The 12,491-nt window shown below is 42.7% G+C and overlaps 1 protein-coding gene across 1 annotated transcript in view; it reads left to right on the forward strand.

The window, feature by feature from the left end:
- Nucleotides 1-12,491, forward strand: part of LOC139559457 (thrombospondin type-1 domain-containing protein 7A-like) — a 204,435-nt gene that overhangs the window by 141,069 nt on the left and 50,875 nt on the right. The window contains exons 10-17 of the mRNA XM_071375505.1: nucleotides 684-816; nucleotides 1,184-1,287; nucleotides 2,596-2,790; nucleotides 3,605-3,871; nucleotides 9,368-9,546; nucleotides 10,222-10,227; nucleotides 10,453-10,586; nucleotides 10,815-10,968. Of these exons, the coding sequence (XP_071231606.1) occupies nucleotides 684-816; nucleotides 1,184-1,287; nucleotides 2,596-2,790; nucleotides 3,605-3,871; nucleotides 9,368-9,546; nucleotides 10,222-10,227; nucleotides 10,453-10,586; nucleotides 10,815-10,968 (1,172 nt within the window). The remainder of the gene's footprint in view (nucleotides 1-683; nucleotides 817-1,183; nucleotides 1,288-2,595; nucleotides 2,791-3,604; nucleotides 3,872-9,367; nucleotides 9,547-10,221; nucleotides 10,228-10,452; nucleotides 10,587-10,814; nucleotides 10,969-12,491) is intronic.

A 12,491-nucleotide genomic window follows, 5' to 3' on the forward strand; every position in this document is an offset into this window, starting at 1 on the left:
GGTGTGAACAATGCTGAATGGGCATAGACAAAGGAGAGCTCTCCAGTAGGTACCAAAACATTCAAAGGCCCTTTTCTCAAAAGTGAGTTTACAAGTTTATCAACTTTCAACTTTCAAAAACCTTCCTATTGTTCCTCAAAAATGCTGTGTATGTTATACCATTTTGTAGCTTTGCGTCTCTACTTTTTGCCAATGTAAAAAAATCTAATTTCTAATAAGACCGAATCCAGGTGGTGAGTCACATATGGACTTCCTGTAGTAAGGACAATATAACCTCACTGAGGTGGGTGGACACTAGCACATAAGAGAAGCCCATATCAATTAATATCCCATACCTGTTTGCATTACCTTCTCTCAGAACTGGTCAGGAAAGTACAGATCTGCTGTAGAACACTAAACTAGAGAGAGCTGGGAACCAACTGTGCTCCTTCATTATGTTTCATTGTTGAGCAAGGTTAATGACACACAGCTGCTAAAAGTCAACAGCAAACAAAACACACTTGTTTTACAAGGACCTTTTCAAGGAACTGTGATTTGCATTTCTCAAGTACGTAACAGGCATTCATCATAATAATTTTACACTTCCAGGCCCAATGGAAGTTGCTTGAGTGCTGCTGTTATTGTCTCTGTCTATTGATTCTGACAGTGTGTGAATAAAGTGCTTTTCTATTGGTTTTTATAAGGCGGCAACGCGAAAAGGAAACAGAACAGGAAACGCATCATCATCCAGCTGCCGGCCAATGGGGGACAGGACTGTCCGGAGGTGTTGGCTCAGGAGAGAGACTGTGAGGTGCCGTCTGTCTGTCTGGGATACAGGTAAGGCTCCATCACCATCCAAAACCACTCTACTCACTATGTAGTCTCTCTTGACTAAAGAGGAGTCAAGTTAACTACTATTTTAGAAAGAAAGGTGCTGTCTGGAACCTAAAATGGTTATTCAGCTGTCCCCATAGGAGAACCCTTTGAAGAACCATTATTGGTTCTAGGTTGAACCCTTTTGAGTTCCATGTATAACTCTTTGCACAGAGAATTTAAATGAAACCCAAAAGGGTTATACCTGAACCAAAAATGGTTATCCTATGGGGACAGCCAAATAACCCTTTGGAACCCTTTTTTCTCTGAGTGTAGAGCAAGACTTTGACTCTCAAGATGACTGAGCTGTGTTCTGTTTCTTGTATTGCAGGTGGAAGACACACAAGTGGCGGCGATGCCAGTTGGTTCCCTGGTCCGTGCGTCAGGACAGTCCTGGAGCTGTGGAGACCTGTGGGCCTGGGCTGCAGGCTAGAGGTGAGCAACAAAATATTGCATGCACTAGCTACTCCATTTAATTCTGGGGACAAAGTGTTCAAATCTGTACTGCCGGAAATAGTAGAAAAGACACGAGAGACTACCCATAATCTGGTAACTATTGAATACAGGTAGATACAGACACTTCTAAGGGTTCAGACTTGGTCGCATTCATACAGTCTTTCAAATACTTTCAAATATTAGAGTTGTGCTTGATTTAACATGTTAACTTGCATGGTACTGATGAAGTTGTGGGATTGTTGATGTGATCACGTGTATCCGTCCGACTCCCTGAAAGAGCGCGGGACAGGGGAGTGAGGCATCAAAGTAACACCTTGGGCTGCATGCATCTTTCATCTCCTTCTAGATGTTACACTGGGACTCAGAGGAGGATGTAAGGTTAAATAACCTCTATCCAAACCTCTTCCCTCTAGCCGTACCAGGCGTGGATTATTTACATTAAGGTTCAAACACAAAATGTCCATTCCGGTGGATTGCTTTGTGTTGAGCTTCACATAGCGTGGCAAAAATGCATCTATCTGACTTCAATTTACAAAATGGCGCCAGTCGGTGAATTGAAGGCAGAGAGTTCTTCTTCCACTCGTTGCACCAGACCTCTATTAGCATCTTGAAGATGGTAGAAGGCCATTATCTGATCAGATGATGAGCACTTTTCAACCTTCGTCTTCACACTCCACATTAGGCCCCATTACCTGTAATGGTATATGTGTAGAAATTGACGCAGGTGGAGAGACAATTCAATACAGAGCTCTTACTCCTCCTCACTCAATGCTATCTGGTCTGTTTGGGTGGGAAAGTCAATAGACATTACACTATGTTCAGTTTCATCACTTACCCTTGTTCTCACCTCTATGTGCGTTTCTAACTGAGAGAACCAGAGACAGAGAGTGCGCATGAAATTGAACCCTATTACCTACGTTGTGCACTAATTTGGACTAGATCACTACAGGAAATAGGGTGCAATTTGGAATACAATGTAGTGAGTCACACCACCTAGCAATGAGTCATTCCAGATCCCACAGTGACAGTACTGTAGGTTAATCATCACTTAAAACACTTTCAGGTCTTGATCACATGTGATGGGACTGTCGTGTTTACCTCCAAATGCAGCCAAAGTGCATTAGCCAAATGAGATTGAGCCAGCAATAAAAAGTGGCCAACGTGTACCAAAGCTTCCTGCCCTACACCATCCCAACCTCCACCACCACATCATTCTCCTTTCTTTCTTTCTTTCTTTCTTTCTTTCTTTCTTTCTTTCTTTCTGTCTTTCTTTCTGTCTTTCTATAGCTGTCTCATGCCGGAAGCAAGATGGGGGTCAAGCGGACATGGGAGCATGTCTGAAGTTTGCCAGCTCCATGCCCTCTCTGACCCAGCCCTGCCAGCTCCCATGCCAGGACGACTGCCAGCTAACCACCTGGTCCAAGTTCTCTTCCTGTACACAGGACTGTGTGGGCGTCAAGACCCGCAAGAGGATGCTAGTGGGTGAGTGGACTGGAGTAGGCCGTACAAGTACAGTAAACGAACTAACTTAGTCCTGTTTGTCTTTGGAGGGGCACAATGTAACTGGAGTCTGTATTTGGCCACAGCTTGCAAGTACAGTAGAGGTCATCCCTAAATACTGATACAGGCTCAGATATTTGAATTTCTTTCATCCCCTTAATGGTTAAGGTTAGTATGAGGGTTAGATCCTATTTCATCTAATCCTGTAGCTCTGTTAAGAGCAGCTTTCTACCTAAAGAAACTTAAGTACTTGACATGACTTTGATGTTAGGTTTCCAGAGCGAGTGAGACAGTATCACCGCTTAGTCGGATGCCGGTGTCACAAATCTCCATGGTATGCCTTGAGGTCAGTTGAATTTATAGCCTAAAGGATTATATAGGATAAGTCTATAGGACCCTGAGATTCTTCAGGATAAGCTCATGTTGCTAGAAGTGACTCTTATCAAAACAAACAAATATTTTCACATGGTCCAAACAAATATGTTCACGTTGCGTTTTCACCTGGTCCAAGATAGTGGAGATAAGAAGTAAGTAAAAAGTAAAAACATATATGATAATCTCTCTCCTTAATCTGGATCCAGGATACCGGCTTTTAAAAAACTTCATTTCAATTCTGGCCAGATCATTTGGCAGCCAATGCGGAATGACCCTATTCTGGGCTCTCACCAGTTCAAACGATGACCAGTCGGTATGTGCTGTTCTCCGGCAGGCCCGGAGCTGTGATTTAGACATAGGCCGACTGCATATCAGTTTTTATTGATCGCCTTTCCTCCCTTCCTCCCTTCATTCTTCCCAGGAAAGAGCAAAAAGCAAGACCAGTGTAAGAACAACCAGGTCTACCCCCTCAGTGAGATCCAGTACTGCCCCTGTAACAAGTACAACGCCCAGCCCGTGGGGAACTGGTCGGACTGCATCCTGCCTGAGGGTGGGCGCGTGGAGGGCCAGCTGGGCATGAAGGTCCAAGGGGACATCAAGGAGTGTGGCCAGGGCTACCGCTACCAGGCCATGGTGTGTTACGACCAGGACAACAGGCTGGTGGAGACGTCACGGTGCAACAGCCACGGTGAGTCCTAAAGGCGTCTCACCAACATCCTATTATTGTCTATAAGCAGGAAGTCACCTCGCTATGAATGATGATGTTATGTTGGTTAGTCTACCTTTGTCATGGTGCAACAGCTACGGTGAGTCAACCTCTACCATCTCTCATTAACTCACTTAAAGTTGTATGCATTAAACATAGCCACTGTGATTCATACAAAGTGTCTGAATTTCCAATGAAAGGCATGCTCAGTGATATGACATCATCATACACAGTGGGCCACTTCCTGTTACAGAAAACAACAATGATCAGTGTAGAGAAATACAAGACGATGCAATTGGAAGCACTTTGGTTGTGGTCTTTGGAATTCTCATCAATTTGTTACAACCCCTTATTGAATACATTTAGAGAACATTGTTTCGTTGTTTTCTCCATCAAGAGAATAATTATTCGATCATTTACATACGTGTTCTATTGATTCGGCTCCGTTCGACCTAATTTGATGTCAGACTGTTAGTGCAGAGTTTCTCTCATCTCACTGTCCTTTTCAGCATCCCTTGATTGTAAATTCAATAGAGAACAAATCAATGTGGTAACGGAGAGGATGCAGGATGCAGTCGCTCCGCCCCTAGCCCAAATCTGTCAGAGGAACATCAATCAAATTTCAATCAATCTAATTTATTTATAAAGCCCTTTTTACACCAGCAGATGTCACAGTGCTGTACAGAAACCCAGCCTAAAACCCCAAACAGCAAGCAATGCAGATGTAGAACATCAGATCTGCTTTCTTCCCAAAGTATTAGCATTCAGGAATATGCAGCAGGATCGCCACCCAACCAATGCAGAGAAGAAATGTAGGAATCATAGTGCTGTCGTATCTTCCATGTTAACCCGAGGAAGACGCAGCGCTTTATCAAAGTGTTTGTTCTCTGTATAAACCCATGCCTGTGAATCATAGCTTCACTTGCAGTATGGGGCCTGTGGTGTGGTTGATGGTGTAGAACTGTCATGAGACGTCACAAGCAATTGCTATTGCTGTACTCTGGCTATTGCTATTGTATGTGTAGCTCTCCAACACCACTCTGCCTTAGACGTCACACTAAGATTCCGGTGCCTTTTTTCCCAGCTTAAGCAACCATAGGAGATCAGGGATGGTGCTATAGCTATACACAAGTCACTGGTATTGTAGCTCTATTTCTCCAACACCACAATCAACCTACCTGGTTGGCTCCCACACGTGCTATGGATTAAATTATTTAAAAAATTATAATAATTTATTGTATTATCATTACAAACAAAAAATTTAAAATAAGTTATATTAAAAAACATTCAAATACATTAAAAGGTATATGGTTACCTACAGTGCCTTGCAAAAGTATTCCTCCCCCTTGGCGTTTTTCCTATTTTGTTGCAATACAACCTGTAATTTAAATAGATTTTTATTTGGATTTCATGTAATGGACATACACAAAATAGTCCAAATTGGTGAAGTGAATGCAAAAAAAATTGCTTGCTTCAAAAAATGCAAAAAAATTATAAACGGAAAAGTGGTGCGCGCGCATGAATTCACCCTCTTTGCTATGTAGCCCCTAAATAAGATCTGGTGCAACCAATTAACTTCAGAAGTCACATAATTAGTTAAATAATGTCCACCTGTGTGCAATCTAAGTGTCACATGATCTTTTATATATACACCTGTTCTGAAAAGCCCCCGAGTCTGCAACACCACCATGAAGATCAAGGAGCTCTCCAAACAGCTCAGGGACAAAGTTGTGGAGAAGTACAGATCAGGGTTGGGTTAAAAAAAAAAGATCCAAAACTTTGAACATTCAACGGAGCACCATTAAATCCATTATTAAAAAATGGAAAGAATATGGTGCCACAACAAACCTGCCAAGAGAGGGCCACCCACCAAAACTCAGGCAAGGAGGGCATTAATCGGAGGCAACAAAGAGACCAAAGATAACCCTGAAGGAGCTGCAAAGCCCCACAGTGGAGATTGGAGTATCTGTCCGTAGGACCACTTTAAGCCGTACACTCCACAGAGCTGGGCTTTACGGAAGAGTGGCCAGAAAAAAATATTGCTTCAAGAAAGAAATAAGCAAACACGTTTGGTGTTCGCCAAAAGGCATGTGGGAAACTTCCCAAACTTCTGGAAGAAGGTACTCTGGTCAGATGAGACTACAATTGAGCTTTTTGGCCATCAAGGAAAACACTATGTCTGGCTCAAACCCAACACCTCTCATCACCCCGAGAACACCATCCCCACAGTGAGGCATGGTGGTGGCAGCATCATGTTGTGGGGATGTTTTTCATCTGGTGGGAGTGGGAAACTGGTCAGAGTTGAAGGAATGATGGATGGCGCTAAATACAGGGAAATTCTTGAGGGACACCTGTTTCAGTCTTCCAGAGAGTTGAGACTGGGACGTAGGTTCACCTTCCAGCAGGGCAATGACCCTAAGTATACTACTAATGCAACACTCGAGTGGTTTAAGGGGAAACATTTAAATGTCTTGGAATGGCCTAGTCAAAGCCCAGACCTCAATCCAATTGAGAATCTGTGGTATGACTTAAAGATAGCTGTCCACCAGCGGAACCCATCCATCTTGAAGGAGCTGGCACAGTTTTGCCTTGAAGAATGGGCAAGAATCCCAGTGGCTAGATGTAACAAGCTTATAGAGACATATCCCAAGAGACTTGCAGCTGTTATTCCTGCAAAAGGTGGCTCTACAAAGTATTGACTTCGGGGGCGGGGGTTGAATAGTTATGCACGCTCAAGTTTTTGTTGTCTTATTTCTTGTTTGTTTCACAATAAAACATATTTTGCATCTTCAAAGTGGTAGGCATGTTGTGTAAATCAAATGATACAAACCCCCAAAAAACTATTTTAATTCCAGGTTGTACGGCAACAAAATAGGAAAAATGTCAAGGGGGGTGAATAATTTCACAAGCCATTGTATACACCTTTCAAATCAAGAAGTTTTTCGGCCAACATTAGCATCTTGCCAACTTTTTTCCACCTTATCTATATCTGAAAGGTGTTGCCGACATCAAAGCCCAAACTTTTATTTACGTGATCTGACCTAGTCATGATCAGAAACATGTAGCATGCAGTAATGTAGCCATTCAAGTGTAGGCCTGTTATTTTGCTCGATGACGAGACTCGCTTGCTTTTAAAAGTATAGATTGCTGAAATGTTCTATTGGTATCATGATTTTATTGATTTAACCTTTATTTTACCATGTAAGTTGACTGAAAACACATTTTAATTTACAGCAACAACCTAGGCAATACTTACAAGGGAGGGGAAGGTGAGTGAATGAGCCAATTGGAAGCTGGGGATGATTAGGTGGCCATGATCACATAAGGGCCAGATTGGTAATTTAGCCAGGACACCGGGGTTAACACCCCTACTCTTATGATCAGTGCCATTGGAGTCAGGACACCTTTTTAACGTTCTATCTGAAAGACGGTACCCAATAACTGAGGAAAATAATGCTTCCTACTGGCCCTCCAATATCACTTCCAGCAGCATCTGGTCTCCCATCCAGGGACTAGCCAGGACTGACCCTGCTTAGCTTCAGTAGCAAGCCAGCAGTGGGATGCAGGGTGGTATACTCTCAATGTAAGACCCTATGCCTGCTCTGTAACAAAGTGAAGTGATAGAGATAAAACGTGGATCAAAAAATAATGGGCTTGCCTTGGGCTCTGTTTCAAAATATAACTTTTTTATATGACAGCGGTTCCACATGTTGCCATGGCGTAAATTGTGTGGGACATTTTTGGGGGGTATTTTATTCTGTTATATTTCATTATATTCTAAGGCTGCTATAAAATATATGCGTGTTGACTGTAATCATGGTAGCCTAAGCGTGTCTTGTCTGTTTAGTGAACAAAATAACTATTGAGTTCAAACTCAAAATATGCCATTCTTTTATTTTATTAGTCGTATGTTTCTTAGGACCTGCCTAAAAACTATTAATAGTGGATTTCTTTGTGATGTGTATATTTAATGGATTGTCGGCATGTGCACTGGAGATATAAAAGGCTTACCACAGCAAGAATGTGGTAAAAATGGGACTGTATGAATTGGGTTCTAAAAAACATTGCCTGTTTTTTTTCACAGACAACATACCGTCTGTCTGTAAACGGTACTATAGTGACAATTTAATTCCCTGCTTTACGTGGGCTTGGCAGAATGGATCCATGTTAAAACAAATAATGAGGATGGCTGGAAAGGTTGACAGTGAGTGATCAATGGGTGTGTTCTGACGTGATGGCCGGGTATTAGTGTGAGTGAGATGGCAGGTTCTGAGAAGCAGTGACCAATAGGCAGACTCTTATTGCCAGTGGCATGACAGTAGTGGGGCGGCCGCTAACGATATAGAGGGATTGTCTGTCTTACAGTAGCTTCTCTGCTACAGTATACTGTTGGGAAAAATGGTGCTGTATAAAACCAAAAGGGCTCAATAGCTTGTTTCAAAATGGCTCTATATAGAACCACAAAAAAACTAAGCAAAATATGCAGTGTATCTGTAGTAGCGTTACTGTATCATAAGAGTGTCTGTAACTTACACATGTCAGTTCCTCAGGAATTGGATTGATTTGATTTGTCTTTTCATTTTGGTTAACTAGTTGTTTACAAATTGTTGTTTTTGTGGGTCTTTTAGGAATAGTAACCCAAATACAACTAGATTAGGGGGTAATCAATTTGGGCAACAAAAACATCCCTCTAATAACGCTGTTAGTCTTAGTTTTTTTTAAATGTCCTAGAGGGAAAATAGACAACACTGTGTTTGTTCTTCTGATCTCATCTTACTTCAGCAAGTTCACAAACATACATTTACCAGATGTAAAATAGTCTAAGAAAAATAGAATGTACTCTAAAATTCCTAATTCTCAGTATGTTAATGTATTTCCGCTGCTGCAGGTTCCTGTGTTGCGAGTCACAACTTGTGACCTAGCTCCAGTAGCAGTAGTAATAACACTCGAAACAGCTAAGACCGCTGACCTCCCTGCTCTTTCAGTGGACACATGAGGCTCAGTAATCCACCCTTGCCCAGATAAAAATAAATAACAAGCCGAGAGAGAAGCACTCCTGCCAAAACTCCCAAAATCATGACCTCTCTCTCTCCCGTCCTCCATCTCTCTCTCCCTCCATTTCTCTCTCTCTCTCTTTCTCTTGCTCTCTCCGTTCTCTCTGCCTCAGTTTCTTTCTCTCTCACTTGCTCTCTCTCTCTCTCCGACTGGCTTGCCCAGAAAAACAACAGTCTTTTAAATCGCACAACAGGCTGCTGCCCTCTTGTTCCATTGCATTTGCCAAGCTACAGTAAACAGTGTAATAATGCTGTTTGTTGCACAGCGCTGCCATCTCAGTTTTTTATAATCCTCTCTGTAGCTTTTCATCCGTATCAGTAGGAATGTTGGATTTAGCTTGCTGCATCAACAGCTGTGTAAACTGATACAGATACTGTCAGATGATGAAACTATACTGAAGCCTAGTTGTCTCTGTGGTTTCAGGGTATATTGAGGAGGCTTGCATCATCCCCTGTCCGTCTGACTGCAAGCTCAGTGAGTGGTCAAACTGGTCACGATGCAGCAAGTCCTGCGGCAGCGGGGTCAAAGTGCGTTCCAAGTGGCTGAGGGAGAAGCCTTACAACGGTGGTCGACCGTGCCCCAAACTGGACCATGTCAACCAGGTGAGTGGGGGACATTCATCACTCTTGGCCCTGTCTAGAAACAACCACTAGCCCTTACCCCAAAGACACTTGTAGAGATCTGAGAGGATTGGACAGATTTTTCCATATTGCTTAAATTGATAAAACTTAGTGTCTAGTCTCTCGGGGGTAGAGGATAACAGATAAGGGTTGTTTCTGGGCAAGACTAGAACATGGTAGAGGGTAGAGGTCTCTGGCTTGTTTTAATGTTTAAATAAAATACTTTGATTATGATTTAATGCATTAGATTAAAGGAACCATAACAGTGTTCATTTTTTAATGAAGCCAGAGTGGACATCTTTCAGTGTTTTATTCATTAGCTGAGTTAGGGCTTGTACACATTTACATTTTAGTCATTTAGCTTACAGGAGCAAGGAAGGTTAAGTGCCTTGCTCAAGAGCACATCGACAGATTTTTGCACGTTGTCGGCTTAGAACTTTGAACCAGATACCTTTCAGTTACTGGCCCAACGCTCTAACTGCTAGGCTACCTGTAAGATTACGGAAGGGGAAGGAACTGTGAACTTTATGCTCCTACAGAGAAACAAGAGAACATGCTGTACTGCATTCTAATAATCCTGTATTTAAACACTCACTGTCTGTTTCCACGCTATTCTTTTCTTCTTTTCCTTGGTGTATGAACTGACCCCGTCCACAGGCTCAGGTGAGTGACTTGTCACTGCCTTTTATAGTGTTTTTCAATGTATTTCTTCTTGCCATGGGATGGATAATAGTGTGGGAGTAAATGTAATGAATGGGTTTTGCGCTAGCACAAACCTGCTCTATACTATTTCATCATATACAAATGTGTTACAATACGTGCATTTTTGCTACGGGATGAATGGTTGTGTGACCGTGGGTGGCTAACAGTCTAGTGGTCTCTCACAAGGTGTATGAGGTGGTGCCCTGTCTCAGTGACTGTGGTCAGTATGTGTGGGTGGCTGAGCCTTGGAGTGTCTGGAAGGTCAGCAACGTGGACCTGAAGGAGAACTGTGGAGAAGGAGTGCAGACCAGAAAAGTCAGGTACGGACGATCAGCTCTTATAGGTACAACAGCCTATTTGACTTAGTCATTTAAGCTCCTAGTGGAGTGAAGGACCACGGCAGTCTCTCCAACTAACCCTGTTCTGTGACGTTTTCTTAGCTTCATTCATTCAAGGTGATTCCTGCCTTCATCTCACCTTCATCTCCTCTACAAAAACCAATGATAATTGTATCAGTATTGCTAACCTATCGTCCCCCCTCTTTCCAGGTGTATGCAGAACACTATCGATGGGCCGTCGGACCCTGTGGAGGATTACCTGTGTGACCCAGAGGAGATGCCTCTAGGGGCCAGAGACCGCCAGCTGCCCTGCCCTGAGGACTGTGTCCTGTCTGACTGGGGGGCCTGGAGCCGCTGCTCACTGGTATGGACAGATGCTGACTACCTTGTTGTTTTACCACCTATTTTATCCCTTTGCAATATTTCTGATATTTTGTGTTTTCTGGGTTTGGTTAGGAGCAAAGAAAAGTCCATCTCAGTAGGTGGACCAATGCAGGACTATTCTAATTTGTTATATTCTAAGGGTGTGGTGCTGAACACACTCAAAGCAAGAGTAGACTGCTTAAAGGGTTAACTATTACCTGAAATGCCCAGAGGTATTATGCTACTCACCATGGATCTCTGTCTCACACCTTAACATATAATAACTGGCGAATCAGAAAGTCTCCACTTTCTATTTAACCTGTTTCGGCCATATTCCCATGTTCAGAAATTCAATTCACAGCAGAGCTGTTGTCAGCAACTTTCACTTTGGGTTTGCATCAATTTACAGTTTTTTACATTCGCCAGGACCAATTTCTCAATACTTAGTTAAATTTTTCAAATCTCTTCACACAGTTCTCCTAACCATCTTTCAGCTTGGCACAGCAGTTAATTTCACATCTAAAATGCACTAAAACTACCAAAACACTACATACATGTGTCAAATCAACTCATTTTTCCATAACACTAGCAAAGGTTGTTACCTAACAAGCACACACTGTCACTCATAAAACAATGACCAAAAAAATACTAACAACAGGTAGCATTACACAATGTTCTCTTTTGTAAAATGTCTTTACAAAACAAGAATGACACCTCTCTACTGTTTAGAATTCACTGCAGTATATGTTACAGGAATGAATCAGACATGATGCTATATGCTTCAATATGTTTTATGTCATTTTTTGGCATTGAGTGATTCCAAAATAGAATCATATGTATATACACCATCTACCGATACAGATACAGTAGCAATGCTAGTCAACTATGTCTTCTGCATTTGGCCCCAGGTTCTCATCCACATCATCTTACATCATCTTGGGCAATACACAGAGGAAAGAATCTTTTGGCATGCCTGGTCCATCCCTGGCAATCTTCTGCAGATATGTCCAGGCATCCAGCATTCATTGCGTCCAGGACATTTGATCACGTGGATGGTGGTCATAAACCTTCCACCTCCATGAGGAGGAAAATAATTCCTCTATGGGGTTGAGGAATGGAGAGTAAGGTGGGAGGAAAAGTGACACCATCCTGGGATGGGCTGCATACCGCTCTGTGACTGCACGGGAGTGGTGAAATTCCACATTGTCCCATACAATTACAAACGTTGGCCGATTTCACCTCACTGCAACCATTTCCTCACCTGGCACAACCCTTCCATAGAGGTCATCCAGGAATGAAATCAGACGCTCGGTGTTGTATGGCCCAATTAGCGGTTTGTGTAACAGCAATCCATCAGAGGATTTTTCTGCACACATTGTGATGTTGGCACCCCTCTGGCCCGGGACATCCACTGTGGCTCTTTTCCCAATCACATTCCTTCCTCACCGCCATGTTTTGGCCAAGTTGAAACCAGCCTCATCCACAAAGATGAATATGTGGGGTGTTTTCCTAGCTTCAATCTCC

Source organism: Salvelinus alpinus, chromosome 29 (genome assembly GCF_045679555.1).
Source record: "Salvelinus alpinus chromosome 29, SLU_Salpinus.1, whole genome shotgun sequence".
NCBI lineage: Eukaryota > Metazoa > Chordata > Actinopteri > Salmoniformes > Salmonidae > Salvelinus > Salvelinus alpinus.